Below are 17,090 nucleotides of genomic sequence, written 5' to 3'. Positions count from 1 at the left end.
TGTATCAATGTGCAATAAACAACAGATCCTGATGAAGAGATGTTCAGCGTCGAAACACGTTGATGTCAAATGCTAAAATCAAGTGACCTCATTTTGGAATCCAATTTGATACTTTTTTTATGTTGCGTTTTTTTTTTTTTTTTTAATAAGTAATAAAATGTGGTTTTAACTTTATATTTGATTCCTACTCTGTGCTACATTTCCAACTGGGTACCCATACAAGTGACTGTTCTAATGATAGATTTTTTTTATCTACTTTGTGAACACATTATGGCAAAGGAATCCAAAACAAAATATTGATTACAAAGTTATTTTATTGAGTATCATAAAAGGAGTGGATGGTATTTAGTTAGCAGCAAGAGTCTGGTCCACCCAGGATCTGAGGGCGGTGACGCGGGCGTAGACTCCGGGAGAAGATGTAGCACAGGAAGAGCTGCCCCAGGACACAATACCGGCCAGGGTCCAGGCTCCGTTCCTCTGGCACACAAGGGGTCCACCAGAGTCACCCTGAAGAAGAAAAGAAGAGACGTCATCAGAGAACTCCTCACACAACGAACATTGTTTCACTTTAAATAAGTTCTGTTGGTCTAAGCTGTGCGCCCCCTACAGTATATGTCCACCCATGAAGAATATTCATCTACTTACAGCTATGCCTCAGAATTAATGATTAAACCAGCCACCAGTGACTACCAGGACTGGGATCGTATATGGCAGCAGAAAAAAAGGGTGATGCTTCAAGCTGGAGACCTCAAAAGTTCAAAGGATGTACTTAGCTACATGAAGAGTAACAGAAATATATCCTGATTTTTATTTTTTTATTTTTTTGCATTTTAGAACTTTTTAAATTTGTTATAACACTACATTTTTCTAGAGCAAGAAGTTCCTAAATTGAGCTTTTCTGTGCCGGGAGAGTCTCTGGATCCTGAATTCTATATATACATATGGCACCGATCTATGCCCCACCCTACAGAGCAAAGCTCCTCCCCCCATCATTCAATAGTCCTGTGCTAGGTCCTTATAAGAAAGTAATTTCTCTAGATCAGGGGTAGGGAACCTCGGCTCTCCAGCTGTTTTGAAACTACAAATCCCATCATGCCTCTGCCTCTAGGAGTCATTTGATTTTTAGGGTCTTGCAATGTCTCATGGGAGTTGTAGTTTCAAAACAGCTGGAGAGCCGAGGTTCCCTACCCCTGCTCTAGATGTAAACATAAAACATAAAAGGACAAAACCTATTATACATTCTTATTAGCATCTCTGGTAGGTTTCCTTTAGCAATAATGTATACTGGTCTGTAGAAACGCCAGTCTGATCCTTCGAGGAGCTGAACCGCATGGGCTTGGGCTACCTTGGCCATGAATTCTGGTTCCCTAGCCGAGCAACGGTAGCTAGTAGGAAAAGTCATCGTACCATGCAGGAGGAGACACCGGAGGCACCGGCGCAGATCATGGTGTCCCTGATGTTGGATCCCCAGTAGGTCTGGCAGCTGGCGGTGGTCAGGAGAGGGAGAGATGCCTGCTGAAGCCTGGATGGGGTGACTTGAACTGAAAGGGAGAATGGAAAAAATATGAAAAATGTGCAACAACATTATCATCACAGAGGTTCTATGTGGCGCTTTGAGTCTCCAACAACTTGCCAACAAAATCCCATCTAACGTCTATGATGCCTTATTCCTTCATTGCATGCTAGAGGAGCACAGTATGATGGTTATTGGACTTATTTCTATATAAAAAGGGCAAAACGTGTGAAGTCTTCAACAAACAAGCAAGCCATCACATAATAGACATTCCCCATCATGTAAAATGTCCTAACAAAGGGCCGAAAAAACAAAAGCCTGAAATGAAGGTTATTAAACAGTGATCACATGACCACAAAACTTCCTTCCCAGAGTCCTTCTGCTGGGTGGGTTGGGATTGCAGCTGAAAGATCCACCCATTGACTTGAATAGGCTGTAATTGGCTACTGACTACTGAACTACAGGTACACTGTGCCATGTTTAACATGGTCGGTGTGGAACAGGAAGCTCTTGAATCAGTAGAAGATTGGCACGATCACCAGGTATTTACAGTGCATGAATGGCTTCTGTATAAAAAGAAATAAAAATGTCTACTAAAGGAAACAAATAGTGTAGTTATTTAGCTTTACATACACTTTAATATCTCATCTTTACGTTTTTGGGGCAATTTTGGGTTCAGTGTACAACATATTTTCATCTCAAATGCATTATGGTTTTTTTTTTTTTGGCAAAATATATAATTCCCTTACCGGCAGCATTGGTGTATCCCCATCCGGTGGTGACACATCTTTCTCCTCCATTGAAGACATCGACGGTGGAAGCAAGACACACGGGGGAAATGCGGCTGGTGTAGGTGGCGGGAGTGGCCAACTTGATCAGGGTGATGTCATTGATGATGGACTGGGAGTTGTAATTGGGGTGTCTGAAGGCCTGAGAAAAGTTATGTTACAATGAAATTCCTGGAAATGTAGGTGAATCCAACCAGTCTTCATACAAAGAACCTGTAGCTTTTCAATTTTATCCAATAGAGTAGATGACTGACTGTCTAACTTTATGGAAAAAGACAAACAGAGCCGTTACTGTCTATGGCTGATTATCTCTCTATATTGAAAAAAAACCACTTACTCTGCCGACAGCAATTCTCTGGGTGGCCTCAGTCGATAGGGATCGGTCATATGCACCCAGGACCACGGTGTGGGCAGTTCTGGATGGAAGAGAAAAATGGTCATTAGTTGCCATAAGGCTGATTTGATATTTCAGGTGTCACCTCTGATATTTAATCTCGGAATTTTTCACAGACCAGAATGTTTCCCAACACTTTCTATATTTATAACTGAAAGTCAACAAGGATGTAGACATAGACTGCAGACACATTTACTGAAATAGTACACACTCATGTCAAAAGTTGACATTGCCTATTTTTGGACAAAAGGGTCATCATTTTCTTAATTTCAAGTCCCAGCACCGGTACCTGTCTGGTTATCCTGTCCCATTACCCAAAAAGCCCAACTCTATAGAAGCCATGGTATGAAGCCATGGTATAGAAGCCATGGTACTGGCATGAATAAACAGTTGGATAAATGGTTCAATATTTAGGAAGAATCTGGTCTATAAACCAAAGGTTCTGGATGGACAGTTGGATAAATGGCTCTAAATTTAAGATGTATCTGATCTATAAACCAGAGGCTCTGGATGAAGAGTTGGATAAACTGCTCTATATTTTGGATGTATTCAGTCTATAAACCAGAAACTCTTGATGGGCAGTTGGATAATTGTTTCTATATTTAGGATGTATCCGGTCTATAAACCAGAGGCTCTGGATGGACAGTTGAATAAATAGCTCTATATTTAGGATGTATCTGGTTTATAAACCAGAGGCTCTTGATGGACATTTGGATAAATGGCTCTATATTTAGGATGTATCTGATCTATAAAAAAGATGTGCTTGTTGGACAGTTGGATAAATGGCTCTATATTTAGGTTGTATCTGGTATATAAACCAGAGGCTCTGGATGGACAGTTGGATACATTTTTCTACATTTAGGATGTATCTGGTCTATAAACAAGAGTCTCTGGATGGACAGGTTACCAGTGAAGCATTGCAGTGAACGCTGACTTTGCAGTGGAATATTATCATATAAGACTCACGTGACTCCGCAGTGGGCAGCAGTGACAACCCAGAGATTGTTGATCAGAGAACCACCACAGAAGTGGGATCTAGAGCTGGTCTGTAGAGTAAGAAGAATCATCAGATCATTGCCTATTATTTATAGATCATTTTACTCTTTCTATGAAACTCCTCTTTCCCATATACATTACATGAATGCTATTTTGGAATTGTGTTAGGTTTACAATAAAGAAACATAGTCAGGGTCTGGGCTGGCTATAGGGTGTTCAACAAAGTCTAGCTTAACTAATAGGATCTGTGAGAGGTTTTAAGCTTGTTGGGAAGCTTAGCTTCAGTTTTCCGTGTTTGTATGGCTTATTTCAGACTTGAAGACCACAACACAATGTAACAGAGCTGCACATTGAAGGTAAAGCACGAGCACCATAGTTAAGGGCACAAGTCAGATTCACCACCTTTTAAAAATTGCTGGACTTTTTTTTAGCTAAAATGTGTCTGTGGGTAATTATGAGCTGCTATGGCATTCTTAACCTTGATAGTACCCATCAGCAAGGCTTATTTTATTCCTGATTGCTGCAGTACATTTAACACACCTACACATAGCAGGCAGAAGGGGGGAAACTTGCATAGATTATAACTCTGTGTTTTTATACAACATGCTGTGCCTGTGCAAAGATTCCTGTATGCAGCATTTTAAGTATATTTTAAAGGGTGCAGTAATGGGCTCCTACTTGGCCCACCTGCACCTGATAATTGCATTAAAACCCTTCAGTAAGGCCTGTTTTACACCTGAGTAGGGCAGTTCGTTTAATGTGCCTACACAAATAGGAACCTGATATGTATATGTATGTCTCTGCTCAGTGCTTGGATGTACTATGCCATTGGTGCTCAACCTGTGGCCCTCCAGCTGTTGCAGAACTACAAGTCCCATGAGGCATTGTAAGCTACTGACAGTTACAAACATGACTCCCAAAGGCAGAGGCATGATGGGACTTGTAGTTTTGCAACAGCTGGAGGGCCACAGGTTGAACACCCATGTACTATGCTGTTTTATAGGGTGCAGTAATGGGCTCCCACCAGGTCCACCATATCATTGCATTAAAAATCACACATTACAAACCCCTGTCCTTTTGTTTATGGTGCAGAAGTCTGAAGAAAGTCTAAAGTTCCCTGTAGCCAATGCACAATGTACCCCATCAGAGTGGTCCTTCCGCATATTTGCCATTTCAGTATATGTAGGGAAAAGCCATTAGACCTGGGAGCACTAAAAAAAATGCTGTAAAATGGACTGTTGTACCTGGGAAAGGTTCAGACTTTCTTAAGAGGGGTGCTGACTGCCATGTAAAAATGTGAAAACGATTTACGTCACAATATGTGACTTTCTGAAATCTCTAGTTTCTCTGAAATATAGGGTGTTGGACAAGAGTAACAAGGAAGATGGACAAAGCTCTCTCAAGTTCCTCTATCACATTGTAATATAATGTTCAGGACCAGAATACGAAGGAAGAAATGTTTGGTTGTACCTGCAGAGACACCTGCCAGGGCCAAGATCCAGAGACGGCATTCTCACCATTCACAACCCTAGCATAGCCGGAGATAATGGGCTTGATTGCGGGAACACCGCAGCCTGGGGAAAACATAAATATTAACTGTAAGTACATTTATAATGACACAATGTCATATTCCAATATATTTATATGTATGTATGGATGATGTTATTAATTTGGATTTTAACTTTTTTTATTACTTTTAGCTCTATAACCCTACAAAAATCTCAGACATTTCATACCTTCTTTAGTTTCATATAAAGCAAAAATTAACGCCCCCTTACAGTTTATTGTTTGGTTCCCATTTTCTGTTGGTTAACATTCTCTATGCTTTTGGTTCTAGAGATTTTACAGGAAGTGACTAAGAGGATTTAAGAGGAAATCACTAGAAAGCGAGGGGAGTTGCCCTATTAGAAAGTTGTCTTTGAAGAAGAGGTCCCCATTGAAAGGTTTACCCTCCACCCTTGTTCTGGTGACAACAGGTGGATTTCCCATCTCTATTTAAAAATCTCCATGGGCAACTCTTTAAAAGCTTTTACAGATTACCAGTTTAGAGTTGCACGGGTGGTCTGGTGTTAGAGTTATTGATCTGGCTATAAGGTTTGTGGCAATACCTCACATCACGATCAGGAGATCGGTTTGATCAGATGTTTTCAAGAGCCAGTAATGGCCTGTTCACATTGGACCAAAGCCAGAAGTGACTAAATACTTGAAGCTTCTGGTTTCTTAGACAAGTGGTCTCCAAACTGTGGCCTGGGGGCCAGATGCAGCCCTTTGCTTGCCTTTATCCGGCCCGTGGGGCACATTTCCTCCCTTTGATACAAGGCACTTTTCCTCCCACTGACACCAATAATGATGCACTATTACTTCCACTGACATCAACACTGGGGCTTTGTTTCTCCAATGGAACACTATTCTTCCCAAGGACTCTAAAGATGGGGCGGTATTCCTTCCCACGGACATCAAGGATGAGGCACTATTCCTCCCACTGACACCAACCATAGGGCACTATTCCTCCCACTGACACCAACCATAGGGCGCTATTCCTCCCACTGACACCAACCATACAGCGCTATTCCTCCCACTGACACCAACAATGATGCACTATTACTTCCACTGACATCAACACTGGGGCTTCGTTTCTCCAATGGAACACTATTCTTGCCAAGGACTCTAACGATGGGGCGGTATTCCTTCCCACGGACATCAAGGATGAGGCACTATTCCTCCCACTGACACCAACCATAGGGCACTATTCCTCCCACTGACACCAACCATAGGGCGCTATTCCTCCCACTGACACCAACCATACAGCGCTATTCCTCCCACTGACACCAACAATGAGGCACTATTACTTCCACTGACATCAACACTGGAGCTTCGTTTCTCCAATGGAACACTATTCTTCCCAAGGACTCTAACAATGGGGCAGTATTCCTTCCCACAGACATCAATTATGAGGCACTATTCCTCCCACTGACGCCAACCATACTGCGCTATTCCTCCCACTGACACCAACCATAGGGCGCTATACTTCCCACTGACGCCACCCATGGGACCCTATTCCGCCCACTGACATCAAAGAAGGGGCACTATCTCATGTCAAAGAAGGGAGACTTTTCCTTCCACTGATACCAAAAATGGGGCACGAGTCAATTCCATGATACCAATGATAGGGCACTATTCCTCCACTAATATCAATGGTGGGGGGATATTTCTCCTCCCACCATCGTTTGGGTATTTTCTACTCCCACTTACCACAGTCCAGCCCCCCTAAAGTCTGAAGGACAGTAAACTGGCCCTTTGTTTAGAAACTTTGGAGACCCCCATCTTAGAGCATACAGATGATCAGGGAAGTTCTGGACCTTGGTTATCTAAATAGTAAGCCATTGGATGGGAAAGCCTGGGAAGGTGGCTGAAGGATGCATTGGGGAAGACCCCTTATTTTACCAAAGAGTAGTTGATGGTTGACTGAGCTAGTGAGTCAGCCAACAGTAAGTGAATTTAAACGTGCTTGGGACAAATTTGATGTATACAAAAAGGGTACAAAAAATAAAAACAATAAAAAGGGACAGACTTGATGGACCTGGTCTATTTGGACTGGTCATGTCACTTGGTATTTTCCTGCCATCACTACCCTAAAACACAAGACAAATATACAGGAGGAATGTCAGTACTCACCATAAGCTCCACTAAGGAGAGCTAGGCAGGAAAGGAACCACAGCATTGCCATTTTGCTAGGAATCAAGTTTGGGAAAGAATGGACAGGATTGTCTGGTTTATATACACCCAATCCACCAATCAGGTGAAAGCTTGTCTGAGATAAGGACAATTTTAGCTCCTTACATCCGGTCACCTTGATCAAACTATATACTATTTTTCCTTACTTTGGCCTTGAGATGTAAAGTAAAAGGTGTGTCAGAGGAGCCACCATTTGGCAAGGCTCCCACGGAATATTTACTTAATGCTATGTGAAATTATCCATTCAAGATATTGGTAGGTCATTTCCTATACATTACCAAAAAACAAACATTTCCTATTTCCTATTACAAAAAAAAAAACAAGTTTTAAAAGGGAATTACAAAATGTATATTTTACAAAAATATTAAGAACTTCTTTTCTAGAACCATGTTAGAATTTGCAGGGGGCTCGGTGGGATGTTTGCTGCGCAGTGCATTCTAAGCCCTGATTGGGCAAGTGAATAGCTGGTAGTTAAGAGTGGGGCCAGTAATCCGGCTGCCGCATCCCTAACATCGAACGAATAATCAGCTGTCAACGGGCTTCCCCGCTGACAACTGAATAAAAAAAAAAGCATTGCTGGCAATTGAAAAAAAAGAGAAAAAAAGCAGTGGAGGCCCTTCGGGTCTGGTATGGATTTTAAGGGGAACCCCACGGTATTTAAAAAAAAGGGGGAGGCATGCCTTTAAAAAAAAGGTCCCCCCAACATAAATATCAGATCCTTCCATGCAGCCTGTCAGGCCAGGAAAGGGGGGATGAGTAAGCACCCCCTCCCCTCCTGAACCATACCAGACCACATGCCCTCAACATGGGGGGGGTGCTTTGGGGTAAGGGGGCTCTTAAAAGAGGTTAAACAGTATAAAGCTGGGTTTAGTGTTCCTTCAGGAGACCCATATCTCCCAGGAAACCAATGTAAAGCTGTTTTTGAAAGATTACCCAATATGGTATTATGGGGATTCTACAACAATAAGAGCAAAAGGGGGTAGCGATTGGGGTGGCCAAAGGAGTGCGGTTCATATTGGAGGAATGGATGACAGATCCAGAAGGTCTATACCTCTTCCTAAAAGGAAAATTATGTGTAATGGAATGTACTCTGGCAAACATCTATTGCCCCAATAAGAACCCAACACATTTTTTGAGGCAGGTCATGGGGAAGCTAATGGATTTTACAAAGGGAAGCGTGATTATGACGGGAGATTTACATTTCTGCGGGTACAGGGGACTAGGAATTTAAGCTGAAAAAATAAATGATATCAGTGTCAAATGCTGGACGTATGGAGAGTGCAGCATCCTAAGACACAGACACAAATACATTCTATTCCCCTGTGCACAGGACGTACTCAAGGATCGACTATATAATGGTCGAACACAGGTTATTAGATTTGGTGACTAATGCCGTGTACACACGATCGAATTGTCCGGCAGACTTAGTCCGGCAAACAATCCGCCGGACTAACGAACGGACTTGGCCACACAAGGACACTCCAAAAGTCCGTCGATTTCTAACGCGATGACGTACAGCACGTACGACGGGACTAGAAAAAGGAAGTTCAATAGCCAGTAGCCAATAGCTTCCATCTCGTACTTGCTTCTGAGCGTGCGTCATTCTTAGTCCGCCGGACTAGCACAGTGACGAACGGATTGTCTGCTGAAAGCCAAGTCCGGCGGACAAATTTTGATGCAAAACTACTTTCTAAGTCCGCCGGACTTTACGATAAAAAAGTCTGCTGGAGCCCACACATGATCGAATCGTCTGGCACAATTCTGTCGTGTGTACGCGGCATAAGACAAATATTGAAATAATAACATTGTCAGATCATTCCCCGGTGAGCGTGGAAATGAAGATACCAGGACCCCCCCCCCCCCCCCCCCCGAAAAAATCAAATTCATGGAGATTAAATGAAGAACTCATACAGGTAAGAAGAGGAAGAGAAAATAAAAGAGGAAATGAATGACACAAAGAAGATAACAGAGGTTACCCTTTGGGAGGCATCCTGATAGGGATAGGATCAAGGAAAGGGGGGGGGTGAGCAAGTGCTCCCTCCCCTTCTGTACCTTTACAGGCCACATTCCCTCAACATGGGCTCTGCCCCCACCCCAAAGCACCTTGTCCCTATATTGATGGGGACAAGGGACTCATCCCCACAACTGTGGCTGGTGGTTGTGGGGAAGAGGCCCTTAACCCTCTTTAACAAGGGAGCCCCCAGATCCCGCCCCTAAAGGGTCTGGTATGGATTCGGGGGGGGGGCACATAATTTTTTTCCTTTTTTTACTATTTTTTCATTTTAGATACTATCATTGCAGACCAGGCAATGTTTTTCCATTCTTCTATTGTCCAATTTTGGTGATCCTGTGCCAATTGTAGCCTCAGTTTCCTGTTCTTAGCTGACAGGAGTGGCACCCGGTGTGGTCTTCTGCTGCTGTAGTCAATTTGCTTCAAGGTTGGATGTGTTGTGCTTTCAGAGATGGTATTCTGCAAACCTTGGGTGTAACAAGTGGTCATTTGATTTACTGTTGTCTTTCTATCATCTGGAACCAGTCTGCCCATTCTCCTCTGACATCAACAAGGCATTTTCCTCCACACAACTGCCGGTCACTGAATATTTTCTCAGTTTCCCACCATTCTCTCTGTAATCCCGAGAGATGGCTGTGTGTGAAAATTCCAGAAATACTCAGACCGGCCCGTCTGCCACCAACAACCATGCCACGTTCAAAGTCACTTCCATCCCCTTTCTTCCCCATTCTGATAATGGATTCAGTTGTTGCCATCTGATTGGCTGCTTAGCAATTTTTGTTACCAAGCAATCGAATAGGTGTACATTATTTAAGATCAGTTTTTATATAATAAGTAAAGTTTAATATTTCAGTGTATTTGGTTATAGTTTTAATTGAGCATAGAAAGATCCTGTATGTGAATTTGCTTCTGGTCTAATATATGGCGCCTTAAAACTATTTAAATTAATATTGTGGGTGAAAAAGCTCTTCTAATCGCTTTTCCAGCAGGATTTCCCATTCCAAAAATGGAGGCGGTATATTACATCCCATTTTTAACATGGCGGGGGATCCATGGCTAGACTAGCTGGCTATTTGGTTTCTAACATGGCGCCCATGTTAAAATAATGCTGCATACACATGACAAGACTTTCCGGCAGAAAAGGTCCGGCGGTCTTCCCGACTGTCAAGGCTGGGCTTAGCCCTTTCTTCTCTGGGCTGGCTGCTCAGCTGTCGGCTAATTGCCAGCTCTCATCTCTCCACAGTTACCATCTGTTCCTGATGATGCTCGTCTGACCTGCCTACTTAAAGCTGTCCAGCTCACTTCATCTCTGCCTTCGCCTTGGTCACATCACAAGAAACCATCTCTTGCGGTTCTGTTTAAAGACTGGTTTGCTGATACCCCTTCTGGCTCCTTATCTTGCTTGCTGTTGCTCCACTTGGATCCCTGACTTCTGGCCTGGCTGATTACCCGATCTGGTTATTGAACTCTGGCCTGGCTGACTACTCGATCCGGTTACTGGACTCTGGCTATGCTTTGAATATGCTTACTCTATTTACCTTTTTATTTTTATTTAATTAACAAGTGTGATTGGATTGTACTTCTGTCTCGGTCTGATTCATGGTTTCTGACAGTAGGTGAAGGCCATGAATTCACATGATACAGTCAATCCACTTGTTGGTAATATTTTTTCCAGATTGGATGAGGAAGATCACTGCATGGATCAGTTTGCCTTGGCGTTACAAACGCTCCTTAGTCGCACGGATCACCTGGAATCCCCCACAGTGGCTGCTTCGGTACAACTTGAGTCTCCGGGCCATCCCTGCTGCTGCGCCAGTCTCTGTGCAGGCACCCACCTCGAGTATTACCTCTATAAGAGGTATGTCTGGTTCCGCTCTACTTCCCCAGCGATTTGGAGGCGATTCGGTTCGATGCAGAGGGTTTCTCAATCAGGTTGAGATATACTTCGAGATGCTGCCCCAGGCGTTTCCCACGGACAGAAGCAAAGTAGGTTTCGTGATATCTTTGCTTTCTGAGAGAGCCTTGGCCTGGGCTAACCCTCTATGGGAGACGCAAAAACCTGTTGTCTTGAGTTTGTGGCTTCCTTTAAAAGGGTATTTGACGTTCCCGCACGCTGCACTTCTGCTGCCAAGTGCCTCATGTCCATCAAACAGAGTACGAGAACTGTTGCCGACTACGCCATTGAATTCCGTACTCTGGCAGCAGAGGTTGCTTGGAACAATGAGGCCCTCGTGGCTGCTTTTTCTCATGGTCTCTCGGATTCCATCAAGGATGAGATAGCAGCCTGAGATATACCCACTGAGCTGGAGAGCTTGATCACGTTTGCCATCCTCATTGACTCCAGACTCAGAGAAAGACTTTCTCTTAAGGAGCGCTTGCGGAAGCCTCCTGTACATTTGCCTAGCTTTGTAGTCCCACCCATGCCTCCCTCACCTCCCATGCCTCCCTCACCTCCCATGTCTCCTGGTACCGAGTTGGTCAGTGAAGATGAACCCATGCATCTGGGCTTCACTCGTCTCTCTGCGGATGAGAGAGCCTTTAGGAGGGAGAGATTGTGCCTTTATTGTGGCCAGGCAGGTCACTTTTTGAAGTCTTGTCCTACCCGTCCAGGGAATGCCCGAACCTTGAGGTCCTGTCATGGACAGACCTTAGGTGACGTTGTTTCGTCCCCAGTTATCCAGAAGGATAAGCCCCTGGTTTCGCTGCAGCTGTTTGACATTCCACTTGCTATTGAGGCTCTTTACGGGAGACCTCTACAGCCTGCCCATGTGACTCATGAGACGGTTCCGCTGTCCATGGCCGTAAGGGCTCTTCACCATGAGATAATCCAATTCCAAGTTATTTCCTCACCCAGGTTTCCACTGGTTATTGGTTATCCTTGGTTACAGAGGCACAACCCTTCTTTTGATTGGCTCCATGCTGAGGTTCTCTCCTGGTCACCACAATGCAGTGAGACATGCTTCCTGAAGGTATCCAAGGTCCTGTGCACCGCTTCACTCTCCTCCCTGCCGGTGGAGTACCACGATTTTAGCGATGTCTTTGATAAAGGTCAAGCCAGTAGTTTGTCTCCACACCTGTCTTATGATTGCACAATTGACCTTCAACCTGGGGCCATACCTCCTCGTGGCCGGGTTTACCCTTTGTCGGTCTTGGAGGATAAATCCATGGAGGAGTATGTTGCTGACGCACTTTCTCGAGGTTTCATCCACAAATCCTTGTCTCCTGCTGGTGCTGGTTAGAGATGGCCTTGCGGTTCGCCCGGTGGTCGGTTTGTGGCGAATTTTGCTCGTTCACAATTCGCCAAACCGGCGGACTTCTGACGCTGTTGGGGGCGGCCATATTTGTTTACATTGTGAAGAACTTTGACCCATGACACATCCATCATGGGGTACAGGACAGCCAATTGAGACATTTCAGCACATGGACAATTGGACATTCCCCCTACCTTATAAATAGTACTTATCTGGCGGCCATTTTACATTCTGTCTTTTGTCAGTGTAGGGAGAGGTTGCTGTGTGGAGCAGGGACAGACTGTAGTGACACAAATCGCTAGCTATTAGGTCCACAAAAGTCCTTTTAAGGACTGGTATAGGTGTACAGTATATAGGGTTCTTGTGCACTGCTGCTGATTGCTGTTCGTTCTGATTGCTGAGTGCACTGCTGACCGATTCTGCAGCTGATTTTTGTCAGTGTAGGGACAGGACGCTGTGTGGAGCAGGGACAGTCAGTTTAATCACTAGCTATTACTATTAGGTCCACAAAGGTCCTTTTAAGGACTGGTATAGGTGTACAGTATATAGGGTTGTACACGTATAATATACTTGCTTTCAAATATAGACAGCATATTATACTTGACTGCTGTGCTACTGAGCTGATTGCTGCCTGATTCCGCAGCTGTCTTTTAACAGTGTAGGGACTGAGGACAGTTTGGTGTTCTGAGCAGGGACAGTCTGCAAATCACTAGCTACTAGGTCCACAAAGGTCCTTTTAAGGACTGGTATAGGTGTACAGTATATAGGGTTGTACACGTATAATATACTTTCTTTCAAATATACAAAGTATATTATGGTGCACTGCTGACTGCTGTGCTGTTGACTGCTGACCGATTCTGCAGCTGTCTTTTATCAGTGTAGGGACTGAGGGACAGTTTGGTGTTCTGAGCAGGGACAGTCTGCAAATCACTAGCTACTAGGTCCTCAAAGGTCTTTTTATAGGTGTACAGTATATAGGGTTGTACACGTATAATATGCTTTCTTTCAAATATAGAAAGCATATTATAGTGCACTGGATGCAGTGCTGCTGACCAATTCTGCAGCTGTCGTTTCTCAGTGTAGGGAGTTTTTTTTTTTTTTTAAGCCGGGACAGTCTGCAATTCACTAGCTACTATTAGGTCCACAAAGGTCCTTTTAAGGACTGGTATAGGTGTACTATTTGGTGTGCAGTATATAGGGGTATAATACACGTATAAAATACTTGCACATATAGAAAGCATAGTATAGTGCATTTCCACTGTGCAGCATTGTGACTGCTGAGTGGTTCTGCAGCGATGCTACAAAGAGTGACAAACGCAATAAAAAAAAGTATTATAACTGGTGTGATAGACCAGTGGCCCCCAAAAATGACATATTGAAGCGGGGTGTTATATATCTCCTTCCACATACATACTGCACTTCTCTAGAGACTTTTGTCACAGGGTCATTTAAAAAATGACAGGCAGGGGAAGAGGCAGGCCCTTCCGCAGGGGTTGTAGGGGTAGGGCAGGAGCAACAGGCTTGAGCCAAAGTGGCAAATTGCAGAAGGTGCGTGCGATTACATCAAAAGATACACCAGACTTGGTGAGTGGCTCACTCAGCCTTACTCTTCTGCACCATCCTCATCCTCTCGATCTGCACCCTCTTCACTCTCTGCTGTGTGCACCCCCAAAGACACTACCACCAACACCACCACACCACCCTCCGCTTGAGTCACAGGAATTATTTTTTGATCCATCACAAGACATTTCTGATGCGCAGCCACTCTTGGCATTGGATCAGGAAGAGGAGGTAGCAACAACCGCCACTCAGCAGTCTGACGACAGTACCCAGATCAGCCCAAGGAGGAGGTTGGTCCCCGGTGTTGCTGCCTACTCCGAGATCTCTAATTATAGCGGTGGGGAAGTTAACGTCGATGATGACGTGTCTAGTGATGTCACGTGGGTGCCCACAAGAGAGGAAGAGGAGGGGAGTTCAGAGGGAGATATGGATCAGCAGATATGGAGGAGAAGCAGGAATAACTTACATTGCACAGGAGGGACAAAGCAGACTGCAAATGTATCAGGAGCGAGTCATCGACCATGTACGGTCACATCTGGCGCTCCCAGGATGCCGGCACATGGGCTTTTTTTATAAAGTGTCTGCTGCTGACAATAGTGTTGCCATCTGCAGCCTTTGCAGTCAATGCATAAGTCACGGTAAGCCCAACACTCACCTAGGGACGACCGCCTTAAGAAGGCACATGAGCAGCCATCACCGAGCCCAGTGGGAGCAACGGAACACACAAAGCCACACTCCAGGCTCTCACCGTCCAGCCCCGTCTTCTACTTCTCCTTCTCCTCTCTCCTCAGAATTGTCCTCCACTCCACCTTCCATCATGCCATCCTCACGTTTTTCTGGAAAAAGGCAGGCTTCCGTGGGCCAAATGTTCGAGCGTAAAAAAATGATGATGCCGGATAACCCTCTTGCCCAACGGTTGACGGCTGGCTTGTCAGAACTCATAGCCCGCCAACTACTGCCATATAAACTGGTGGACTCGGAGGCCTTTTGAAAATTTGTGGCCATTGGAACACCACAATGGAAGGTCCCAGGAAGGAAGTATTTCTCACAGAAGGGCATCCCAGAGCTATATGGCCATGTTCAGCGGCAAGTGAATGTATCTCTGGCACATAGTGTCGGTGCCAAGATACATCTAACCACAGACACGTGGTCTAGCAAAGACGGGCAGGGAAGGTATATCACTTTTACTGCCCACTGGGTGAACCTTCTGACGGCCGTCAAGCATGTAACCCGTGTCATCCATGTAGATTTGGTTTTACCGTCACGGATTGCATGCAGGCCTGGCTCTTCTTCTCCTCCTCCTACTCCATCCTCCTCCCTCTCCTCCTCAGCTGACTCCTCCTTTTCCGCTGCTAGCGTCTCTTCCGCTGCGCCGCCCAAGATCCCCAGAACCTAGTCGACATGCCAGGTGAGACGTTGCCATGCTGTGCTGCGTCTGTTGTGCCTGGAAGCCAAGAGCCACACTGGCCCGGCACTCCTTTCAGCTTTGCGTTCACAGGCAGATCAGTGGCTAACACCGCTCAATTTGACAGTTGGTAAAGTGGTGTGTGACAACGATGCCAATCTGCTTAGCGTATTGAAACAGGGCAAAATCACGCACGTGCCATGCATGGCACACGTCTTAAACTTGGTCGTGCAGTGATTCGTTGTCAAATACCCTGGGGTCCAGGACATCTTGCGGGAGGCAAGGAACATCTCAGCCCATTTCAGAAGATCTTACACGGCCATGGCTCGTCTTGCTGACATTCAGCGGGGACACAATCTACCGGTCAGACGTCTTATTTGCAATTTCCCGACACGATGGAACTCAACCTTCTATATGCTTGATAGGCTGCTCCAGCAGAAACGTGCAGTTAACGACTACCTGTACGAACTCTGCAGCAGAACAGGTTCTGGGGAGCTTGTTTTTTTTTTTCACCGCGCCAGTGGCTGCTCATGCGCGATGCATGCAGACTTCTGCGGCCATTTCATATACTATACAATAGGTGAATTCTTTGCACTTTATTGATTGAGATTATGTTTGGTTGCATGTGAAAATTTTGACACTGATTGTATGAAGCCCACATACTATACAATATGGGATTTTTTTGATTTTTTCGATTTTTTAAATTTTTAGTTTATGTGGTTTTTTATGTTTTTGACATCCTTTTTCCACTTAAGTGAGCATTTTTTGCTGGAAGTGTATTTAAGGAAAAATTATTTTTGTATGTTTTGCACAAAATTATGCACAAGAGCACTTTCTTAGGGATATAAGTAAAAGGTATATCCCGCAAATTCATGTAAAGTGAAGACACATTATTGTGTTTGATCATCCTAGTTTTTTTAGCCCACTAATATTTACATTTATTTATTTGGTTTAGTAAGGGATCATTCTCATTGGGGCAGCTAATTCTCTAGATACTAGGTTTATTTATATCAGCGCTTGAGTATTTTGTATATTACAATCTGCCGGTCAGACGTCTTATTTGCGATTGCCCGACGCGATTGAACTCAACCTTCTATATGCTTGATAGGCTGCTCCAGCAGAAACATGCAGTTAACGACTACCTGTACGAACTCTGCGGCAGAACAGGTTCTGGGGAGCTTGGTTTTTCTTCACCGTGCCAGTGGCTGCTCAAGCGCAACGCATATAGACTTCTGTGCCCATTTGATGAGATCACCAAACTGGTCAGTCGCAGCCATGGCGCCATCAGTGACATGGTACCTTATGCCTTCTTTATGGAGCGTGCATTGCATCGTGTCATTGATCAAGCTGTGGAGGAGCAGGAGCGGGAAGATGAGGAAGTCGCAATGCTGGATGAATTCCCAGGGGGGGGCTACTCTATCTGAGACAAGTCAACAA

The 17,090-nt window shown here is 44.6% G+C and overlaps 1 protein-coding gene across 1 annotated transcript; it reads right to left on the bottom strand.

Moving 5' to 3' along the window:
* Positions 1-298: 298 nt before the first annotated feature.
* LOC143975784 (chymotrypsinogen A-like) lies at positions 299-7,511 on the bottom strand. Its single transcript, XM_077478313.1, has 7 exons — positions 7,367-7,511; positions 5,162-5,265; positions 3,662-3,741; positions 2,639-2,717; positions 2,263-2,443; positions 1,408-1,541; positions 299-507 (listed from the first exon to the last, which is right to left on the bottom strand). The coding sequence occupies exons 1-7, from the start codon at positions 7,416-7,418 to the stop codon at positions 346-348; spliced, it is 792 nt and encodes a 263-aa protein (XP_077334439.1). The 5' UTR covers positions 7,419-7,511; the 3' UTR covers positions 299-345.
* Between the last annotated feature and the right edge of the window lie 9,579 nt (positions 7,512-17,090).

Source organism: Lithobates pipiens, unplaced genomic scaffold, assembly GCF_037356315.1.
Source record: "Lithobates pipiens isolate NorthernLeopardFrog02 unplaced genomic scaffold, aLitPip1_a1.2 Scaffold_13, whole genome shotgun sequence".
NCBI classification, from domain to species: domain Eukaryota; kingdom Metazoa; phylum Chordata; class Amphibia; order Anura; family Ranidae; genus Lithobates; species Lithobates pipiens.
The sequence above is the reverse complement of the archived record's forward strand: the minus strand, read 5'-3'. Positions and strand labels throughout refer to the sequence as shown.